Here is an 11,856-nt window from a genome sequence, read left to right on the forward strand (position 1 = left end):
GCCGCCAGATGGCGAGCGGCGGCGTGGCTCCGAGGGGCAGCCCCCTCCCAGCACTGGGGACCTGGGCGTCCACTCGGCGAGGTGGGAGGGTGGAGGGGGCGGTAAATCAGTAACCTGCAGTGCACACAGGGCCTTTTGTCCCTCTCCGTCCAAAGAGCACCCGGGCCGCGGACCTGGTTACTTATTGCCCACCCGGGCGGGGCGGGCCAGCTGTCTGCTGCTCTGCCCGGGGACCCGCTGCCTCGCACCTCCCCCGAGGATGACTGGTAGGGTGGGGGGAAGAGTGCGCTCGGCCCTGAGCCTCCGACTGCGGGCGGACTTAGAGATGAGAAAACCGATGCTCCTAGAGGTTCATTCACTGGCGCCGGGTCTCCAGCGCGTGAGCGTGGGAAGCTGGGGACTGAGAACTGTCAGGCACAGTCAGGCCTGGAACCGACTAAAGTCTCCGAAGTTGTCAGGTCAGGGCAGCCTCGGAATAAAACCGCGGGGGCCTTCGCCCTCCAGTCCTCGCTGGAGCTATGGACCCGAAAGCTGCCCTTCCTGCTTAGCAGAGTGTGCTAGAGGCTTTTACAGAGAAGAGACCAACAGAACCTAGGAGCTGAGCTGGGCCCAGAGTGGTGACATCAGAACCAGGTAGGTGGAGGAGAGAGATGAGGAGCACAGAGGAATAGGCAAAAGAGCAAACGCCAAGATTTGGAAGCTCCTGTAGGTGCTGAAGACACAGTGTGACCCCTGGGAGGGACGGTGAGAGGCCTAGGATGCCGGTAAACAGAGTAGACTGGATCCTGCTGGACACAGGTGACCCTAAGGCCTTGTAAACTGGGGTGGAGGAGGTGACTTGGCAGATTCTTTTTTTTTTTTTTTTTTTTTTTTTAGCCCTGCTTGAAGGTAAAAACTGAAGAGTCCAGAGATTTGAAAAGTCCCCAAACAAGAGATAACTATGACCTGCCCTGGGGAGGGGTAGGAGAGGACAGACTAGAGAGGGACTGAGGGGGGCAGAATGGACTGGAAGTGTGGTGGCAGTCGATGAGGAGTGGGGTGTAATGGACTTCCTGGGCGGGGTTCCCAGTTTGGTAAAGTGTGGATCGCGTATTTTAAGAATCATATTTTGATTCAGAGACACTAGTGCCTCTTGGCTGTTTCATGGCCCGGGGTAGCAGTCAGTAAGACATGGGTCACCTTATTCCCTGCTTAAACTGAGACTCAGTTCTGAGTGCTCCATTTGGAACACAGACGTGGTAGCATTTGGAAGAGAGTAACAAGGTGGGGTGTTATATATTTAACACCCGACAGGAGTAGTTCCAGACCAGTGATGACTGGCCAAGGGCAGACACAGATTTACAGTCATGGCGAGAGTGATGGGGAAAACATTTCACCCACATTCTATGCACCTAGATACTTTCTTTTTTATCCTCAGAGCAGTCCTTTAAGGATAGAAAGCCAGAGCAGGACAGAGACAGGGACTTGCAAGTTAGTAGGAGTCAGGATTGGAACTTGGCACTTAGAATCTGCATTTACACAATAAAGCTGGAGTTGTGGCTCAATGGTAGAACACTTGCCTACCATGCACAAGCCCCTGGGTTCCTCCCCATCGTGCAACAAACAAAACAAAAAAACCTAGTAGCTGGGTGTAGTGGTGCACAACTATAATTCCACTATTCAGGAGGCTAAGGCAGGAGAATCACAGTTTGATGCCAGCCTGGGCAAATTAGAAAGACCCTGTTTCGGGGCCAGGGATTTAGCTCAATGTTTCTGCTGCCTGCCTTGAAAATACAAGGTCCCGAGTTTGATCCCAAGTACCAAAAAAAGAAAAAGAAAAGAAAGAAAGACCCTGTTTCAAAATAAAAATTTTGGAGCAGGGAGTGGAGGTGCACTCCTGTAATCCCAGCACTTGGGAGGCTGAGGCAGGAGGATTGCTGTGAGTTTGAGACCAGCCTGGGCTACATGGTGAGTTCCAGGTCAGTCTCAACTACATAGAGAAGAGACCCTGTCTCAAAAAAACCAAACATAAATAAATAAATAAAAAATAAAAATTTTGAAGGGAACTGGGATGTAGCTCAGTGGCAGAGCATTTGCCTAATATGTTAGTTAAATCACCAGCACTGAAAACAAAAAACCAAAAATGATGCCTTAGATGGCATTCAGACACAAAAAGCAGAAGCATCCTTGGGATGCATTTCTGGTTCAGAATGAGGGAGAATGTCTTGCTTGACCTGGAATGTGCTGCTGTGGTAGTTGTGAGCACCCAGCCACTGGAGGAATCCAAAGCTGAACATGGAAATGACAGCAATGCTAAAGAGTAGGGGTCAGATCAGATAGCATCCAGATGCTGAAGTTTGGCTTGTATTATGTTTCATTTTTCCCCCTTTGGTTCTTCAGCAATAAATTCATTTATTCAGCAAAAACTAAATGATGTGTGCTGAGAGCGAGGAGAAGATATGTCGCCATCTCTGCTTTCTTCCAAGGAAAGAATCCCAAAATTGCTTTCTGTGAACTGATGCCAGGGTCTCAGCAGGACCCAAGGAGAGCAGGAAGCCCAACCTCACCCCCCTGCAGAAACTCCTGTAGGGAGCCCTTGGGCTCTGGCAGCAGCAGAGATGAACCCAGTCTCCACTCTGCTACAGCCTGGCTGGGGGCTTGGACAAGCCTGCTGACCATTTCCTGCCTCGGTTTCCTCACCTGCAAAATCAGGGAAGAGTGCCAGCAAAGACACGTGTAGCATGAACTCTTTTTCCTTCCTGTTTTAGGAAGAGAGTCAGTGGGAAGTCCAGCCTGAGTCCCTATGAGCAGCAGGAAGGAGATGCGGCTGCTGTTGGCCCTGTTGGTGGTCCTGTTAGGGCCACCTGGGGCTCCAGCCTTGTCCCTTGAGGCCTCTGAGGAAATGGACTTGGGTATGGCCTCTGAGGAGGGAGAGGGTGGCAGGGTGGGATGTGTGGACTCCAGAAAAGGGCTGCTAGCTAAGAAAAGCTGGGCAGGATCCTGATCCTGGCTGAGAAGGCGGCAGCAGGGCAGGGCTCAAGCAGAGATTCAGTGGCTGGCTCTCAGCCGACATCTACCTATCTGTGTCTACAAGAGGGAACTGGCCTTGCAGGGCACAGGGCTCCGAGTTGGGCTGCAGAGCCAGTGGTGAGCCTCTTGGCTGTGTGTGTGTGTGTGTGTGTGTTTTCTGTGCACTGGTTGTGTGCTTGGGAGGCCTAGGCAGCACGTGTGGTATATGCACTGAGTGTGATGCGTCCCAGAAGTGTGGCATGTGTCCTATACATAATACCTGTAGCATGTGCCATACGTCTGTGTGTGTCTTAGGAAGTGGTGTGTCTAGCATGTGTGCCAAGTGCCGTGTGTGACCTACCCCAGAAGTGTAACGTTGGCCCTATGCATAGCGTCTGTAGCATGTGGTAATGTGTTCAGAGGAATAGTAGCTTGTTCAAGCATGTGTCAGTGTGCTTGTGCAGCATGTTGTCTGTGTCAGGGGGGTTGCCTCACATAGGACTGAGGGGCTCACTCAGCTGCTGTCTACCCTCAGAACCCTGCCTCGCCCCCAGTCTAGAGCAGCAGGAACAGGAACTGACCATTGGCCTTGGGCAGCCTGTACGGCTATGCTGTGGGCTAGGTGAGCGCAGTGGCCACTGGTACAAGGAGGGCAACCGCCTGGCACCTGCTGGCCGGGTACGGAGCTGGAGAGGCCGCCTGGAGATTGCCAGTTTTCTACCAGAGGATGCTGGCCACTACCTCTGCCTGGCACGTAGCTCCATGACTGTTCTGCACAATCTCACCTTGGTTGCAGATGGTAAGAGGGGATGGAAGAGGGTTTAGGGGTGCCTGGAAGAGACCATCATGTCTTAGAACTTAGACACCTCCCTCCGTCTCTGTGTAGATTCCTTGACTTCAAGCAATAACGATGAAGACCCCATCGCCAGCAGAGACTCCTCAAATGGGCATATTTACCTTCAGCAAGGTTGGTCAATTCTCAGTGTCCCCACTGCCCATCTGATCACTGAGAAGAGGTTTGTGTGGGAGCTGGTAGGCATCTTTGGGACACTAAATACATCTTCTACTTTCCTTCTAGCACCCTACTGGACACATCCCCAGCGTATGGAGAAAAAACTGTATGCAGTACCTGCCGGGAACACCATTAAGTTCCGCTGTCCAGCCGCAGGCAATCCCATGCCCACCATCCACTGGCTCAAGGATGGACAGGCTTTCCATGGGGAGAATCGCATTGGAGGCATTCGAGTGAGTCTTGCCTTCCAATATTATCTGCCCACCCATTTTTGTTCCCCCATCAGTCCCTTTATATGTGCACCTCAATCTGATGAAGAAGACCGCTGTGGGACCCAGAAAGAGTACTGGACTGTGAATCTGGGCAGCTGTGGTTCAAGATCCTACTCTACACACCAGGCATGGTGGCACATGTGCATGTCTCAGCACTCGGGAGGCTGAGCCAGGATGAGTGATTTTGAGGCTATCCTGACAAGATTCTGCATTGCCACTCTCTGGCAAGTGATTGAACCTCTCAGTCTTGACACTTTCATTCACAAAGTGGAAAGAATCATTGACGAGTAGGTACCAATAAGCTTCAGCATCTCATTCTCAGGATGACACCCTGAGAAGGCAAATACTGGCACGAGATGGCACAAACGCAGAGAGGCAGAACTAAAACTCAAGTCTCAAACCCAGGGCTCAAGGCATTTTTCTTGGCCCAAGGTCCTGGTCTTGACCTGACCCCCTACAGAGCCTACATAGCTTGAGAAGAGCCTTGTGGGCCAGATCTAGCTTTCTCATGGCCTAGCTTCCCTGGGTGGACATGGATTGCCGGACCCACACAGACATCTTCTTCATCCTCAGCTGCGACACCAGCACTGGAGCCTGGTGATGGAAAGTGTGGTGCCCTCAGACCGTGGCACATACACCTGCCTCGTGGAGAACTCTCTGGGCAGCATCCATTACAGCTATTCGCTGGATGTGCTGGGTGAGCGGATGGGCAGGGACAGGGACAGTGGTGGGTGGGGGAGACTGACTTATCTTGGGCTCACTTCTGCCTGGGGAGAGAGGGTGCCCAAAGTGGATTTGATCTTAGATGAGCCCAGTACCTCAAAGTGGCCAGGTGGGTCAGAAGGAAGCAGAGGAGAGTATGTGGGCCTAGAGAATCCAGGGTCACACAGAGGAAAGGTGAGAGAGGCGCTCAGGCAGAGGGCCAGACTGAGTTAAGACCCTAAACATAAAAAGTGCATGCATCTGTAAGGAGGTGTATTATAGCCGGGGTGCAGAATTTATGTGAGGAGCCAGGAGGTGGAGGGTTTTGAATATTAGGCTGAGAAATCATGTTGGACCAAAAGCCAATGGGGAGCCATGGAAGGTTAAGCAGGGTAAGCAAGAGATGGATGTGGTCTGAGCTGCACATCAAGAAGGTCCCTCCTTTGAACTGGGGGATGGCTGGAGGCAAGTAAACAGGATGCTTCTGTGGGTGCCACTGGTGAGGGTTGACGGCCTGGCCTGGCCCCCAGAGCGGTCCCCGCACCGGCCCATCCTGCAGGCGGGGCTCCCGGCCAACACCACAGCTGTGGCAGGCAGTGATGTAGAGCTGCTGTGCAAGGTGTACAGCGATGCCCAGCCCCACATCCAGTGGCTGAAACACATCGTCATCAATGGCAGCAGCTCTGGTGCCGACGGCTTCCCCTATGTGCAAGTCCTGAAGGTGCATTTCCCAGATTCCTTCTCCATACAGGGTGGGTGGGAAGGCCTCTTCTCAGACACTCTGTGGCCCTAGGCCCTGATATGACCCAAGTGCCTGCTTCATCCCCAGACAGCAGACATCAATAGCTCAGAGGTGGAGGTGCTGTACCTGCGGAACGTGTCAACGGAGGATGCAGGCGAGTACACCTGCCTGGCTGGCAACTCCATTGGCCTCTCCTACCAGTCAGCCTGGCTCACGGTGCTGCCAGGTGAGCACCTGATGGGGTAGGAGAGGCTGCAGGACCTTACTGTGGTTCAGCAGTGGGCTGTGGCTGTCCTCCTGAATGCAGTGTGTAGATTTGTGTTTGTTTGTGGTGCTAGGAATGGAACCTGGAGCCTCACAAGTGCTAGACAAGTGCTATACCACTGAGCTACACCCCTAACTGGAATTTATGTGTTTGATTCTGTATGTGATTGTGTATGTGACCCTCTAAGGCAGTGATGGCAAAGCTTTTTGAGACAAGTGCCCAAACTGCAACCCAAAACCCACTTATTTATTGCAAAGTTCCAGCACTGCAATTAAACCTGAATACTGAGGATGTAATTTAGAAAACACAGCTCATACATGAACATCTTTTGTCTTAAAATAAAAAACATGCATGCCGTAAGTTCACCACCACTGCTCTAGGGGATGGGCAGATGGGACCGGATATAACTGCAGCTTTCTTAGTGTGTGTCTCTGTGTGTGTTAACAGCTGTGAGGACCTGAGCTGGGGGGAGGGCCTGGCCAATCCAACCACTGACTGGTCATTTTCTTTGATTGTGGGTGTCCATCAGCGAGGGCAGAGGAAGACCCCATGTGGACAGCAGCAGCATCCGAGGCCAGGTATACAGATATCATTCTGTATGCATCAGGCTCCCTGGCTTTGGCTGTGCTCCTGCTGCTGGCTGGGCTGTATCGGGGGCAGGCGCTCCACAGCCGGCACCTCCGCCAGCCTGCCACTGTGCAAAAGCTGTCCCGCTTCCCTTTGGGGCGACAGGTACTGTGCCTATCCCCTGTCCCATCCCCGCCAGGCTCTCAGCCTGACCCCAGCAGGTGGAGCCAAGTCTTCCACTTTGCAGTTCTCCCTGGAGTCTGGCTCTTCGGGCAAGTCAAGCTCATCGCTGGTGCGAGGCGTCCGGCTCTCCTCCAGTGGCCCTCCCTTGCTCGCTGGCCTTGTGAATCTAGACCTACCCCTGGACCCACTGTGGGAGTTCCCCCGGGACAGGTACACTGAGAGTGAGGATGGGGGTGCGGGCTGGGCAGTGACCCCCAGAGGTACAAGGCGTGGGCTTTCTTATCTCCAGGCTGGTGCTCGGGAAGCCCCTAGGTGAGGGCTGTTTTGGGCAGGTGGTGCGTGCAGAGGCCTTTGGCATGGACCCTGCCCAACCTGACCAAACAAGCACTGTGGCTGTCAAGATGCTGAAAGGTACATGTGGTCTGGGGGTGGGGGAGCACTGTGGCCCTGGGAGTCACAGAAGGTTCTCACCCTGCTGTCTGTGAGCTCTGAGGGCTGGGAGAGGCTGCAGGAGTTCCCCCTTGGGCCTGTGTCTGACTGCACTGCTGACCCTGGCAAGTCACTCCTGAGCCTGTTTTTCCTTCTGTCACATGGGGTAATTGCTGGTCCCTACCTCTTACCCTGAAGTTCACGGAACATGCCTGCCACAGAGTCAGGGCTCAGTAAATCTGAACCTTTAGCGTTCAGATTGAGCATTTGAGGTGACTGGGGCTTTCTATCCCCCTGGGCTATGGCCTGTGTCAGTCAGCCTTAGCCTCATGTCTGCTTGTCAGCCTCACAGATCACCTACCCTGTGGTTTCCCCTAAACACAGCCTTTGCCCCGTGGGCAGTTTATAAGTCTGTGCTTCTGGGCACAGGAGAGGAGCCTTCTGTTTAAAAGACCTGGAACCCAAGCAGCAGTCCTAATATGTTCTGCAGGACACTTGGAGGCTGCCCATTGGAGCTTTTTGCAGTAGTCTCTAAGCCCCTTCTGCAAGAATGGCCCAAACCACTCTTCTGCTCCCTCTCTTTCTCTCCTCTCTGCACAGCTGGGGCCACCTGGCACTTTCTGGGAGGCAGGGATTGAGAAATATACTTTATGATATTGGTGTGTGGATGAGGGAAGTGTTATGTCACTGTCTAGGACCACAGGTCAGCCCTGGGGGCCCAGCCTCTGGTCCTCAGGATCCTCAGCAGAAGCCAGATCAGCCTTCTTGCCAGCTTCTTCCAGCTGTGCCTTGCCAGCAGCTCCCTGAATTTTCAGACCAGATGGACACCAGGTCCTGGTCTGACACACTTCAGGGCACCGGCCTGATTCTTGCCCCTGGGAGCTCACCCTGATCAGGGACTAGTGCCAACTCCCAGGTGCAGCTTCCTTCCTCTTCAGAGCACTTCCCAGCCAGCTCTCATTTCCTGGACCTGCTCTCTGAAAGGCTTGCAACCTCCGGATCCTTGATCTTGTATTCTGATAACTGCCATAGGAGGTGGGTGTGATGTACCGTTCTGTTTTGTGCAAGACAGCCCTCAGGTTTGGAGAGATCAGGAGACATTTTGAAGGCCACACAGCCTGGTCCCATGCTCTGTGACCTGTGTCCAATCCTGCAGCCTTCCCTGCCCCAGCTAGCTTCCTCACCCCAGCTTCTATGCTTGCAGACAATGCCTCTGACAAGGACTTAGCAGACCTGATCTCTGAGATGGAAGTGATGAAGCTAATCGGCCGACACAAGAATATCATCAACCTGCTGGGTGTCTGCACCCAGGAAGGTGGGGCAGGGGCCAGGCTGGCCATGGGGTTAGCTGGGGTGCAGGCTGTAGCCTCAACAGCCTCCCTGTCCCCTACCCTGGCCTCCCTCTAGGGCCCCTGTATGTGATCGTGGAGTGTGCTGCCAAGGGCAACCTGCGGGAGTTCCTCCGGGCCAGGCGTCCTCCAGGCCCCGACCTTAGCCCCGAAGGGCCACGGAGCAGTGAGGGGCCCCTCTCCTTCCCCGCCCTGGTCTCCTGTGCCTACCAGGTGGCCCGAGGCATGCAGTATCTGGAGTCACGGAAGGTGCGGGAAACAGTGCTCTAGACTCCTCTAACTCCTCCATCTCCACACGCTCATACTGGGAGCATGAAATCCCCTTTCTCTTCACCCTGTCTGCAGGACCCACATCCTTCATATACTTCCCCCATCCATATGCAGCTGCCCTGCCTGTGTGCAGCGTTCCTCACCTAACCCCAGCCCATAGGCAGGCGGGAAGCAGTGCTGCCAGGACGGCCATGGGCCTCTTGACGTTAGATGCCGTAGGTTTTCCTTTTCTCAACCTTGACTTTCCTTGGATCTGTACAGTGGTGACGAGCCCAACGCCCAGGCTTACCATGAGATGCTGTGTCGCGGCTCCCGGCTGTGGGAGCTCATAAACCTACGTCCCCTTCTGTCTCCTGCCCTCCCCAGTGCATCCACCGGGACCTGGCTGCCCGCAATGTGCTGGTGACCGAGGATAATGTCATGAAGATTGCTGACTTTGGGCTGGCCCGTGGCGTCCACCACATTGATTACTACAAGAAAACCAGCAATGTGAGGGAGGCTGAGCAGAGCTGGGGTGGGAGATAGGGCAGGGGGACAGGAACCTGTTTGACTCAACACAATGCCCTCACCTCTCCCCTCCAGGGCCGCCTGCCTGTCAAGTGGATGGCACCAGAGGCCTTGTTCGACCGAGTGTACACACACCAGAGTGATGTGTGAGTCCTGGAAGCAGTGGTCTGCCAGCGGGCATTGTCCTGCCCTTCAGAAAGAGCAAAGCAATGTCACTGGGCCCTACGAGTTCTGCACTCACAGCTCCTTCTAAGTGCCCAGTGATTCAGCAAAGTAATACAAATGAGTTTGTAGGAACACTACCCATGGGTCAGGTCCCATGGAGGAGTTGAGGCTATCAGAATAAGAATGTCTTTTCTTGCTGGGCGTGGTGGTGCACATCTGTAATCCCAGCACTTGGGAGGCTGAGGCAGGAGGATTGCCATGAGTTCCGAGGTCAACTTGGGCTACATAGCGAGATCATGTCTCAAAAAAACAGGGGGAAGAAAAGAATGTCCATTATCATCAAACCAGAGTAAGCTCTGAAGGCACTTCTGGGAAACAGGCTCCTTCAGATTGGGCCTGAGCAGATCAGATTCCAAAAGAAGCCCAGTCCTAGCCTCAGTAGTAAATCATACCAGCAGTGTCCCCATCCCAGCATCCAGGATGGAGGAAGGCAGCTGTGCCCTATGGAGCACCTGTCCTGCCTCCAGGTGGTCATTCGGGATCCTGCTGTGGGAGATCTTCACCCTCGGGGGCTCCCCGTATCCTGGCATCCCAGTGGAAGAGCTGTTCTCGCTGCTGCGGGAGGGGCATCGGATGGACCGGCCCCCAAACTGCCCCCCAGAGCTGTGAGGCCTTGTCCCACCCTCCCCCACTGTGTAGTCCTCATCCTCGGCCCTGACCCTGGCGGTGGGACAGCACTGTCACTACTGTTGCCTTTCCCTCCTTTGGGCCTAGTGAGGAGTCCTAGCCTGTCTGCCCAGGGGACTCACCCAGGCCTCAGCAGCCCCAAGGACCTGATAATCCCCTGCCCGATGCCTGGGCTCCTCTTAGCACCTCCCTGCCTCTCCAGGTATGGGCTAATGCGCGAATGCTGGCACGCAGCACCCTCCCAGAGGCCCACCTTCAAGCAGCTGGTGGAGGCACTGGACAAAGTCCTGCTGGCTGTCTCTGAGGAGGTACTGTTCCCTGTCTCATGACCTCCTTTCTGCCCACTCCCGTGGGGTCTCCTAGCACCTAACCATATGGACAGGTAGCAGGATCTCGGGCTGGCTGAAGGGCTGATCAGCTCTTTTCTCTGCAGTACCTGGACCTCCGCCTGACCTTTGGACCTTACTCCCCCTCTGGTGGGGATGCCAGCAGTACCTGCTCCTCCAGTGACTCTGTCTTCAGCCATGACCCTCTACCTCCAGGGCCAAACCCCTTCCCCTTCCCTGGAGTACAGGCATGAGCAGGGGGACAAGGTTGTGCAGGCAGGTAGGCCAGCGGGCTTGATCTTCCTGGCACAGCACTTGACTTTGGCAGCCCCAGGTACCTGTCCTCAGAGTGCTCTGGTTCCCCCTCTGGTTTGATTTGGTGGGTTTTGTTTGTTTTGAGACAAGATCTCACTATGTTGCCCAGGCTGTCCTTGAACTCACAGCGATCCTCCTGCCTCAGCCTCCTGAGTGCTGAAACTGTAGTCGTGTACCGCCGCCATTCCTGGCATGTTCTTCTTTGGGCAGGTGCATCTGGTACATGCTCTGGTTCCTAGTTAAGGCTTTGTGCTCTGTCTTCGGTTCTCAGTGCAGCAGCATCCAACCATAGTCTCAAGGTCCTGCCTTTATCTTGGAGTTATGGTGCCAGTATACTAATTGCCTGAGAGTTAGGAAGGTTGTGCTACACCGCCTGAGCTGGCACTCAGCTCCCAGGGAGTTGGCTGACCTGGCCACAGAATGCCATCCTAGAGCCAGGTGTGATGGCATACACCTGTAATCCCAGCACTTGGGAGACTGAGGCAGGAGGATTGCTGAGTTTGAGGCCAGCTTGAAGTACAGTGAGACCTTGTCTCAAAAAACAAAAGACAGACAGACGGACAGAAAAGCCAACCTTCCTGCCTCCCAACATCAGAAGTTAAAGGCCTCTGAACTCCATTTCCCTAAGTCTCCTTCACCTTCCTGTACTACTTGTGGCTAGAGCATCAGTTCTCATACCCCTGAGACTGGAAGCCTGCCAGAAACAAAGGAGCGGATGACCTCTTATAAATTATTTTTTTGAAATAAACCTTTGTGTGCCTGGGCCTGGTGTCTCCCCCGAGTGGCATGGATGGGGATATAAGGTGGAGAGGTCCCCAAGCTGGGAGTGATGCTTGGATGACACAGACCAAGGGCTGTGTGCCAGGCCTGGGCTGCATCCACCTCTCAGTGATCCAGGGCAGACCCAGGGACTGACCCACATACACTGCCTGTCCATCTGTCCTACCAGGACCTTGTGTAAGCAGTGGTGTGAGTGTGTGCTCACAGGCAAGGGGGCACACTACCATGCACAGGACAGGACCCTCGCACTTTCTGCACGTGTGCTGTCTCCCAGCCCCTCCCCCCATCCTCTCGGCA

At 54.3% G+C, this 11,856-nt stretch overlaps 1 protein-coding gene across 2 annotated transcripts in view; it reads left to right on the forward strand.

Annotated features, from left to right (window-relative positions):
• Fgfr4 (fibroblast growth factor receptor 4) overlaps positions 1-11,285 on the forward strand; it is a 14,440-nt gene extending 3,155 nt beyond the window's left edge. The window contains exons 1-18 of one of the 2 annotated variants that reach the window (XM_010622095.3): positions 26-633; positions 2,748-2,891; positions 3,524-3,787; positions 3,875-3,955; positions 4,067-4,233; positions 4,846-4,969; positions 5,505-5,695; positions 5,804-5,942; positions 6,511-6,713; positions 6,796-6,941; positions 7,021-7,142; positions 8,365-8,475; positions 8,568-8,758; positions 9,146-9,268; positions 9,362-9,432; positions 9,979-10,116; positions 10,341-10,446; positions 10,572-11,285. In XM_010622095.3, the coding sequence (XP_010620397.1) occupies positions 2,783-2,891; positions 3,524-3,787; positions 3,875-3,955; positions 4,067-4,233; positions 4,846-4,969; positions 5,505-5,695; positions 5,804-5,942; positions 6,511-6,713; positions 6,796-6,941; positions 7,021-7,142; positions 8,365-8,475; positions 8,568-8,758; positions 9,146-9,268; positions 9,362-9,432; positions 9,979-10,116; positions 10,341-10,446; positions 10,572-10,718 (2,433 nt within the window). In that variant the 5' untranslated portion in view covers positions 26-633; positions 2,748-2,782 and the 3' untranslated portion in view covers positions 10,719-11,285. Of the gene's footprint in view, positions 1-25; positions 634-2,747; positions 2,892-3,523; positions 3,788-3,874; positions 3,956-4,066; positions 4,234-4,845; positions 4,970-5,504; positions 5,696-5,803; positions 5,943-6,510; positions 6,714-6,795; positions 6,942-7,020; positions 7,143-8,364; positions 8,476-8,567; positions 8,759-9,145; positions 9,269-9,361; positions 9,433-9,978; positions 10,117-10,340; positions 10,447-10,571 lie in introns of those variants that run through there. The other variant, XM_010622096.3, reaches the window with a different exon arrangement.
• The last annotated feature ends 571 nt before the right edge of the window (positions 11,286-11,856 follow it).

Source organism: Fukomys damarensis, unplaced genomic scaffold (assembly GCF_012274545.1).
Source record: "Fukomys damarensis isolate Sample0158 unplaced genomic scaffold, DMR_v1.0_HiC HiC_scaffold_9, whole genome shotgun sequence".
Classification (NCBI taxonomy): Eukaryota; Metazoa; Chordata; class Mammalia; order Rodentia; family Bathyergidae; genus Fukomys; species Fukomys damarensis.